This window comes from Vespula pensylvanica, chromosome 14 (genome assembly GCF_014466175.1).
Source record: "Vespula pensylvanica isolate Volc-1 chromosome 14, ASM1446617v1, whole genome shotgun sequence".
Lineage (NCBI taxonomy): Eukaryota > Metazoa > Arthropoda > Insecta > Hymenoptera > Vespidae > Vespula > Vespula pensylvanica.
The window spans coordinates 1,726,921-1,736,597 of NC_057698.1; the positions used below are offsets into that span (position 1 = coordinate 1,726,921).

Sequence of the window (9,677 nt, forward strand, 5' to 3'; positions counted from 1 at the left end):
GAGAGAGAGAGAGAGAGAGAGAGAGAGAGAGAGAGAGAGAGAGAGCATCGTTAAGAATCTTCGATCGTTAATAACCGAGCGATTATTTCGCTCTTAGTGGGAGGGAGAGCAAAGGGATTACGAGAGAAAGAGAAATAGTATGTAAGTAGGTACCTACTTGCTTACATGCGTATACGCGATTTCGTTCGTCAAATCTATTCTTGATACAAGATTTCATTCGTGTTTATACGATATCAAGTTGATTGGATTTACGAGGAATTTCAACGATATTGATGACAATTTTATTATTAGGTAGAGAGTTTATCCGACTCGTAAATAGTGTTGATTTATCGTATGATAATTTTGCGATTTTGTTAATAATCGATATTCAGTGACGAATCCGACTGGAAAAAAATGGTACACGTTTTGAAACTTCAAGATATCGTCATTATCGATTCTATTAATTGATAAGAGGAGAACTATTAAAGGAGTAAGGGAGAAAAGATAATTATATAGTAATTTTCTAATGATAATTATCACTTGACGTAGTATGTATCTAATTTTGTAAAAGAAATGTGGAAATTAGGAATGTCTCGCGTTTCAATATACCTAACTCGTTTCAAAGTGATATAACACGGTGAACGTAAATTGATCATGCACAAGGAGCGAGTGTTCGATAAAAATCATGTAAAAGATCGCGCACGAGTATTTCTTGTCTAACGCGTAATATCGTTCCATCGTTGCGATCGTCGATTAAATCGGCACGTTATGTTTGCGACATAGCACGAGCGAATTAATCCGTAGAACTAAGGATTTAGTAGTCCTCTGGCAAGGCGACGGTGTACACCTATCGAACCGGTCTTCCACAGACTGGAAGATACGACTTCTAATTAGTCGTTAGTTAAACGCGCGTCGATGTTAATCGTCGCGTTTGCGATCTTCGAAAATTTCGAAATCAATGCAAATTCTTCTCCACGTCTTCTTTTACCTTTCTTTTTTTTGTATTTTTTTCTTTTTCTTTTTTCTTTGATGGGAATCGAATTTCGATCATCGCACAATCAAAAGATAAAATTGGAAGGACGAGAAACATTCGAGAGGAATTCGTGTAATCACGAATTAACGTGTACGATGATCTGTTGCATTTCAACGGCATTTGATGGTCCTCGTCAGTTTTCATTTCAAAGAATCGCATGTATATTTTCTTTTTAGTTCGGTCCACTTGCCAAGCGAGAGGTAAAAGGATAATCCACGGGGGGAGATACTAACAAGTTCAGATAATTGTTGTGGAAAAAAAATAGCGTCGTAAGGAAAGAAGAATAAAAGGAATAATAATAAGAAGAAGAAGAAGAAGAACAAGAAGAAGAAGAAGAAGAAGAAGGAGAAGAAGAAGAAAAGGAAGAAGAGAGAAAAAATGTTGAGACAAAATTTCGAAGGAAGAACGGAGGACGAATCTTGCGATCGGCAAACGAGAGGATTTGCATCGAAGGATTAAAGGACATCGAATGGACGTGGGTGATATATCGAGCGCGATAGGATTATCTGGGAGTGGATCCAATCCCGGAAATACGAGTGTTGGTGTTATCGCGAATACGACATCCAGTAGCAATACCGTGGGGTGGTGGACGCCTACGTCGAGCATCGCTTCGGCACCGGCCACCACCGACGTGGTGAGTCTGTTTTTTTATCTTTTAATATTTTTATCTATCGATCAATTCATACTGAATGGGAAATAACGCATTGTCAGTTCCTTAAAATAAAATATATTGCAGATGTGTCTTATTTTTTACGTACCTTACTCGAGATCACTCTACAATGTTTTAATTATGTAATTAACACTTAACACTTAAACACCCGGTTCGATTGGGAGGGAGAGTATAAAATACGTCTTCTGTTTCATGAAATCGTTTAATACAAATTAATTTTGTTGTTATTTGAAAATACATCGATATGACCATTATGATAATTAGCATTGTAATTATTACCATTAATAATTACTTTATTTTATGTCACGTGAACGAAGACGACGTGACGTATTATTTGGAAATAAGGGTTTGAATGTATAGAGGAATAAAATGCATTTACACGTGATCGGTTTTTAGATAATTAATAATAAACAAAAGTACGCATTAACGCGTAACCGGGCATTTAAGTGTTAATACGGTTTTATGATTTCTTTTGTATTTTCATTTGTGAATATTAATATCTATCTATCTATGTATGAATCAATGTAAAGAAACTAATGTAAAGAGGTAGATATATAAAGAGGGAGAGAGAAAGAGAGAGAAAGAAAAAAGAGATAGATAGAAAAAGAAAAAAAGAGAGAGAAAGAGAGATAGAGCAGACGGGAAAGGCCACCAAGGAGACACGAGACACGAGAACATTTATTTAGTTCCGTTGGGTCGTGGCGCGTCAGGCTGCAGGGATTAGATCCGAGGTGACACAGCCGCGTCATCTGTTGGACGTTGAACCTTTTTTACTTTTCTCTTCGCGTCTTCTATGCCTCGCGCTTCACTGTCGTTTCCATCAGGTGTCATCAAGCACCTCCCTTCTTATTCTACAAGTTCGGTGACGTGGTATGTGTGAAAGTGTATATGCACCGTTCGTTCGAGCATCCGTATACCGATAATAACGAGAAGCAACAGTGTGTCCTTATATAAGTTGTACCTTACGTTATATCCGTTGAACAGGAGTTACAATAGAATCTCAATTTCGTTTGCAAGTTATTCGTACCGTTTGTAAGGTGCAAGTCGTTCTCAGAGTAAGCCTCCATTGAGTGCCGAGCATCGGCAAAATTTTTTATGGTGTTGACAAAAAAGAAAAAAATAAATAAACTCTTTAAACTTTTTAAAAGAATAACCTTCAGTACCTACCTGAAGCAAGAATTTCTTTTTTTCTTTTTTTTGTAAATACGTGATGCAGTATGGTACCTGGTTTGTCGCATCGCTAGGCCTGTATATGCCGAACGATGTGGATGACCTGCGTCGTCATAAAACACTTGGTCGCAAAGACCACTGAGAGTTGTCCTTCCTTGATTTTTAATCATGGGTAGAGTGAAATTTGTTAAACAATTTGTTAACAATATCGTTTAACAAATGCGAATTTACGTTGACGGAAGGAGTCTTGTATTCATCGTTAACAGAAGAACCATCTTAGCTCACTTTTTAGTTATAATTTCGAAGCAATTGATTAACCTACATATTACTTTCATTCGTATTTTATATTCGTGATGATACTATTTTACACCAGGTTGTGACCTCGGTGATATCGCATTATAAATCATCACGAACTGATTTGTGATCAGTATTAAATTTCAAAACAAATTCGATATCTGTATTAATTTTATAATAAACTCCATCTTTGGAAAATGAACGCTTACATTAGTGCTCTTATGGCTTCGTATTCTTCCAATAAGAATTTTAAGAATCGAATTATTAACTACTCGCTCGTATTTACCTGCAGACAGGCAAAGAAGCTGACGTGGATAGTCGTACACGACAATATCGTCTAGGAGAATGCATTCTTTAAAAAGTGGAGCAGCGAATGTCGTCTATTTGAAAATCACATTCGATCATTTATGCGCTATAAACTTCTAGTTTAAATTACGAAACGATGAAATAGAATGCGTGGAGGGACCTTAAGGTCGTTCGGTTTTCGTATGAGAATTGAGTTCGTTCTAGTCTATGTATTCTCTTTCTCTCTCTCTCTCTCTCTTTCTCTCTCTTTCTCCCTCTCTCTCTCTCTTTCTTTCCATCGTAACGCGTTCATTGCGCGCGAAGCTTTCTCATTTGTTCATCCTTTCTCGTTTCATCGACGCGATGGTATCCACGAAGAGGCCGCAGCCTCTGGTTCATCGTCGGTAATGACTGGCTAACTAGATTTTAATAGGAACACGGTCTCGCAACCGAACTCTATGCGCTTCTTGCCGCCTTCTTTTTTACTTTCTTTCCATTTTTTTTCGAGTTCGTACCGAGACTCTTCCGAGAAAGTCTTGAGAACTTTACCGTTCCAATCCTTATACAAGATATTTTTGCTATGATACGTAATTATATTTATAACGTTTTTATAAAATTTTTCTTCTTTTTTTTCCTTTTTTTTGTTACAGATGAATCAACTTTGTAGAGTTTGCGGAGAGCCGGCCGCGGGTTTTCATTTTGGAGCCTTCACTTGCGAAGGTTGTAAGGTCAGTTTCATTAAAAAAAAATGGAAGTAACGTATCAGCTTGTTCGAGTATTCTAAATATTTCTGTAGTTTCGCATCTATTTGCATTCAAATCTATTTGCATCATTGATCTTTTATCTTTGTTTGTTTGTTAGTTTTTTTTTTCTTTTCGTTATAATTTTCTCCTCTTTCGTTGAGAAATATAAACTGAAGACGTATCCTCATCCGTTTTCTCTCACGCAGTCGTTCTTCGGGCGTACCTACAATAATCTGGGCAGTATATCCGAATGCAAGAACGGTGGTGTCTGTGTGATCAACAAGAAAAATCGGACAGCTTGCAAGGCTTGCCGACTACGGAAGTGCCTGATGGTCGGTATGTCCAAGTCCGGTTCGAGATACGGTCGCCGTTCGAATTGGTTCAAGATTCACTGTCTGCTCCAAGAACAAACGCATCAGGCGCACACGCGTCTTATCAAGGACCCAAAGTTGGCATACGAGAAAGCATTCGGCTCGTTGGACGCGGCAAACAATAACAATAATAACAATAACGAAAACGCTAGTACGACTAGTGCAAGTGGTATCATCGGAATGATCACGACTGCAACAACGACGGCGAATAGTTACCATCATCATCATCATCACCATCATCATCAACAACAACAGCAACAACCGCAACAACAGCCACAGCAACAGCAGCAACAACAGCAGCAGCAGCAACAGCAACATCAGCAGCAACATCATCAAGATAGGATAGGCAAACGCGAAGAGGGGTCGTTGAGGCCGCAGGATATCTCGAGCCAATTGAGATCGCAGGAGTTATCTCCAAGATCGAGTCAAGATCAGATTGCTATGAGGACAGCGGAATTAGCGAGAGCCCCTCAGGAACTTCTCAGGCCAGAAATCTCGAGGAGTAGCTTTCCAATGTGGAGAGGACCAGCGTTCTTTCATCCAGCATTGACGCACATGCAACTTTTAAACGCGCCATTCTTTCCCTTTCAACAACGCTTCATCGTTCCGTACGTTAACCAAATCGGAGCACCACCCATGTTAGCGAGTCTTTCGAGTTCTTCGAGCGAGAGCGTCAGTCCTCGATCGACACCCTCACCAACGAGAACGAGAGACGAGGAAAATCGAGTTTTAAGAGTTCGATCGAGCCTTTGCGAGGAAGCGGACCGGTCAAGGCCAAGATCGGCAGACGAATCGCGAATTTATGACAAGAGTCTCGCATTTCTAAGATCTCTCGGTCCTGAGCAAGACGAGCCTATCGATCTCAGTGTCAAAGCTGCCGTAGCTGCTGCGGAAGCGGCTGCTGCTGCCGCCGCCGCAGCCGCAGCCGCCGCTGCTGCTGTAGCTGCTGCAACGGCAACTGGAGTCGCCACTAAGCTAGAAACGAGAGAAGCGGATATAGCTAGCACGGAAGAAGAGAGATCGACGGATAGCGAGGACAACGAACTCCTTCGTGACACGGGACCACCGTTGGATCTCACTAGGAAAACATGACCTTGGGGCAGATCCGAAGATTCTTGATAGGAACTTCGAGGCGACCTCCCCAAATGCTTTTTCTTCAAAATTCACGTGGAAGAAATCGTGTTTCTTTTGATTCTAACGTGATTCGGTATTTAGGAATACGTGAACTTCACTTATTTCAAAAGGAAAGAGGCTATGTATTTCCTTTTGATTTCTCTATTGGTGGATTTTTACCCAAAGTGTGTTATTTACAAGGAACGATCATGTGCCTTCGATAGTGCCTTTAAGCTCTCTCTTTCTTGGCGAAGAGAGTCCAAATGTGCCTGATAGTTTAACATTCATTATATAATTCATATAATTATGCACGGCTCGTTGCCTTATAACGCGTGTTACGTTTATGTGACGACGGAATCCAGGAACGAAGAACTTTTTTATCATACTTATTTATCATTACCGAAGGAATTTTCTTAATTTTATTGTGACGCGTGTTTTATTTAATATCCGGAGTCTTTCCTTTAGCCTTTCATTCCGGTCGGTTTTCTAAATAAAATGTAACAAAATGCGGAGAGACTTTTTCTTAAGATACGTAAGTAACTATATCGATGAACGACGTAGTTAGCTACGTTTTTTGTGCCTTAAAAAATATGAATAGTATGAAATCGTGCGTACCTACCAATATTTTTTTTAAACTTCTTTTGTTCCGATCGTCGTGTTTTCGAAAGTGATTTTATAGCGAATGTTACGAGAGCCACCGACGTGGTCACGATCGAATTTTTCATGATGTACGAATTAAAAATAAAGGATATTCTGTATCTGCGTGCAATATATATTAGAACGAAAGAATATATTCGGAATACTTTGTTTTATCTTGTCATTTTAATGAAACGATTCGTGTATATGATTTAACTCCTTCCCAAAGTGTTCTCGAGACTATTGGAAAGTATTGATTCGTAGGAGAGACCTCGTTGCAACGTAGAGCTCTTTGTTAAGTACGCAACTTCGCGAAATCGTGCGATGTTTGCCCCGTTCGGTCGAAGACGAGCTCTTTGTAAATATCCTTGGAAAGCGGACGGCCATCTGGAACGCGAACTCTTCAAACACGAGTTCATACATATTACAAGGACTTTCTTACGTACCAACGTGGCGAGAGAGAGAGAGAGAGAGAGAGAGAGAGAGAAAAGGGGAGAAAAAAGAAAAAAAAAAGAAGAGGCATGAACGACGTTACGATCGAGCTCTCACGAGGAAATGGGTGTGAAATGTAGAACTTTGCACGCCGACATCGTATGATCCTTTGGGGTTTAACCCGATAGAGAACGAATAATAGCTCATCTGGGATAGCGAGCAAGAGTTGCGTCTCTTGCATTCGATACGGACACGAGAAACTCTCACTTGACATAACTGTCACAGAATCTTGAAGTTTCTCGCTTGGCGTATTTCCACTCTCTTTGGGAGAGTAAATCAATATATTCCTTTGATCTCTACGATTCGAATCTTACGTTATATGGTAGATGGATTGGATTTCTCGATTATTAAAATTTGCGACGCTTTCACGTTACGAGAAAGAGACATTAATGGCGATTTTGATATCTATGATGGACTTGGGGGAGAAATAAAGAAAAAATAAAAAGAAAAAAGAGAGAGATAGATATCGATAGATCTGAAGATACATATAAGATGATTTCTCGATCATTTCCAACGAGTTTCAAGGTAAGGGGTGGGAAGTAAGGGGATTTACGACGTCCCTCTCGATTCCTTCTTTTATACGCGTGCACCTGTGTATGTTCACGCGAGTACCTACCTGTAAACCCGTGATGGTTAAAATGCCTCCGAGTCCACTTGTTGACTTAGGTGGGACGAATAAGAGAGACCACTCGACGTCCACCCAACAAGCTCTCGTGATTTCCTGCCTGATTCAGCTTTCCGAGGGTCAGCTTACGTTGGTCGTATGAGTTAAGAAAAGAAAATAAAAAAAGAATAAAAGAAAAAAGAAAAGAAAGAAAAGAAAGAAAGAAAAGAAAGGGAAAAAAAAACATGGTGTAGAACGACGGGCACGTAACTCGTTTTGAGGTACTCGTGATACGGAATGCGTTGTACAATGACTCTTGAGAATCGTCGAAGACGCGATACTGCTAATCACGTTACAAGATTCTTCTGGTGCCAGGTATCAGGTATTTTGCTCTTTCCGTGAGGTCTCCATCAGAAAGTTTGTCAGACAAAAATGATCAAAAAAAAGAAAATGAAGCACCAATAACGTGCACAATCTATTCTGTATTATTATAACAGGTAGAGAAAGAGAGAAGAAAGAAAGAGAGAGAAGAAAATTACTATGAACAATCGTTCGTAAATCATTAATTATTTTTTTCGTTTAATACGAATCTTTCAATCGTTCAATCATTTCAACATTTTGCTATTTTCTTCTTGAGTTAGGTATGTACTATCTTTTAAATTTTGGACGATAACCCTTTTCGAACTGTTTACTGATATGTTACGCTTTTTCCTTCACACTTCATGAACTGATGAACCACCTCACTTGTGAATCCTTACGAATTTTATTCTCTTCTTCTTCTTCTTCTTCGCCAACAATCGTTCTTTTTCTTTCTCTTTTTTATTGTACCGCGAAAGAAGAGAAATCCGTAGAAGTTCAAAGTGTCGTACGACGAAAAATAGGTGCTGTCTCGAGGTCATTCGATGTCGTGTAATCTCTAAACTCCTCAGAGATGAGAGAGAAAGAAAAAGTGAGAAAGAGAGAGAGAGAGAGAGAGAGAGAGAGAAAGAGAGAAAGACGAACTTTTTTCTTTTTCGCCTCGAGCTGAGAGAAAACCGTTCGATCTTACGTGGTCGTGAATCCCTGAGATATTCGTTTGAGGACCGTATTTCGCTATCTCCCACCGGTACCATCTTGATCATATAGCGGACTATTCTTCTCCTTCCTCTCTCTCTCTCTCTCTTTTTCTTCACTCGCGTCATCTTTTTAGTGCGTTACGTAAATCTCGGAGACACCGTACAGTGGATCGTCAAAGTCACCGTCTCGTCGTAAATTAATAAAGTCCCTCCTTCGAAACAGAAGACCGACTGTCCGTTTGAGAAAAGAGTAAAAGAAAAAGAGAGAGAGAAAGAGAGAGCCCGGAAGAGAAGGAAGACCGGTTAGTTGTTCATTGACGGGGCGAAGGCCCCCTTATGTGAATGGTGGTCGTCCAAGCCAAGAATATAAGACTATATCTTAGAAAGAGTAGATTTTTATGTCGTATTCCGTGGCTACGGCACGCCGAATTCGAATCATAAATTGACCAATAAATCGGGATGGCGGCTATTAATCTGCCGTACCTTGCTGGGACGATCGTGACGCAGGTGACTCGAAAAGAACTATGTTCTTGGCGTACGTCGTACGTTAGTTTTCAGTCATTAGTATTTGAGATTAAAATAATACGTTGATCTTGAGATTTAGATTGCGATAGTGAATACGAATGTTGTTGCTATTTGCAGATTATATTCGACGATAAGAAATTTGGAGAATTTATGAACGTGTTTAATGTAATGAATAAATGGTTGACGAAGTGTTGCTGAGAATCGAAACGAAGAAGATGTCTTTATATACGTGTATATAATGTTGTTTCTTGCGATCGATACGATTGTTAGATCTGTCGATGAAAAATATAATCGAATAGAAATTTCTCGAATGAAGGGTTCTAGAGGAGCACATTTTTGAAAGAAACGATTTTTAAATTAGATCGTATACGATAATTTGTAATGAATTTTACTTATACCTTATAGATCATTATTCCATTGGAACAACACGACAGAATAGTTAAAGGCTTCAATGATATATAGATATTTTATAGAATTCGTTACAATGAAGCAAGAAAAAAGAAAAAAAAAAAGCTTCTAAACCGTGTTTTATATCTTTCTTTCATAAGTTTCAAACTTCTCGTATTACTTCTTATACTTCAACATTAGATAAGCTTTCTGACGGAATATCTGAAATCCGTGTGTACTAGAACCGACCGATAGGGATCGTAAAATGACAAATACTTTACTTGTAATTTAATTTTTTTACCAAAATGTAATGAAAGTGC

General features: G+C 39.2%; 1 protein-coding gene across 4 annotated transcripts in view; it reads left to right on the forward strand.

Annotated features, from left to right (window-relative positions):
* Positions 1-6,489, forward strand: part of LOC122634130 (zygotic gap protein knirps-like) — a 7,406-nt gene extending 917 nt beyond the window's left edge. Inside the window, exons 1-4 of one of the 4 annotated variants that reach the window (XM_043822752.1) lie at positions 19-141; positions 1,189-1,646; positions 4,082-4,159; positions 4,381-6,489. In XM_043822752.1, coding sequence (XP_043678687.1) covers positions 1,482-1,646; positions 4,082-4,159; positions 4,381-5,637 — 1,500 coding nt within the window. In that variant the 5' untranslated portion in view covers positions 19-141; positions 1,189-1,481 and the 3' untranslated portion in view covers positions 5,638-6,489. Of the gene's footprint in view, positions 1-18; positions 142-523; positions 1,103-1,188; positions 1,647-4,081; positions 4,160-4,380 lie in introns of those variants that run through there. The other 3 variants (XM_043822751.1, XM_043822750.1, XM_043822753.1) reach the window with 3 other exon arrangements.
* Positions 6,490-9,677: the final 3,188 nt, after the last annotated feature.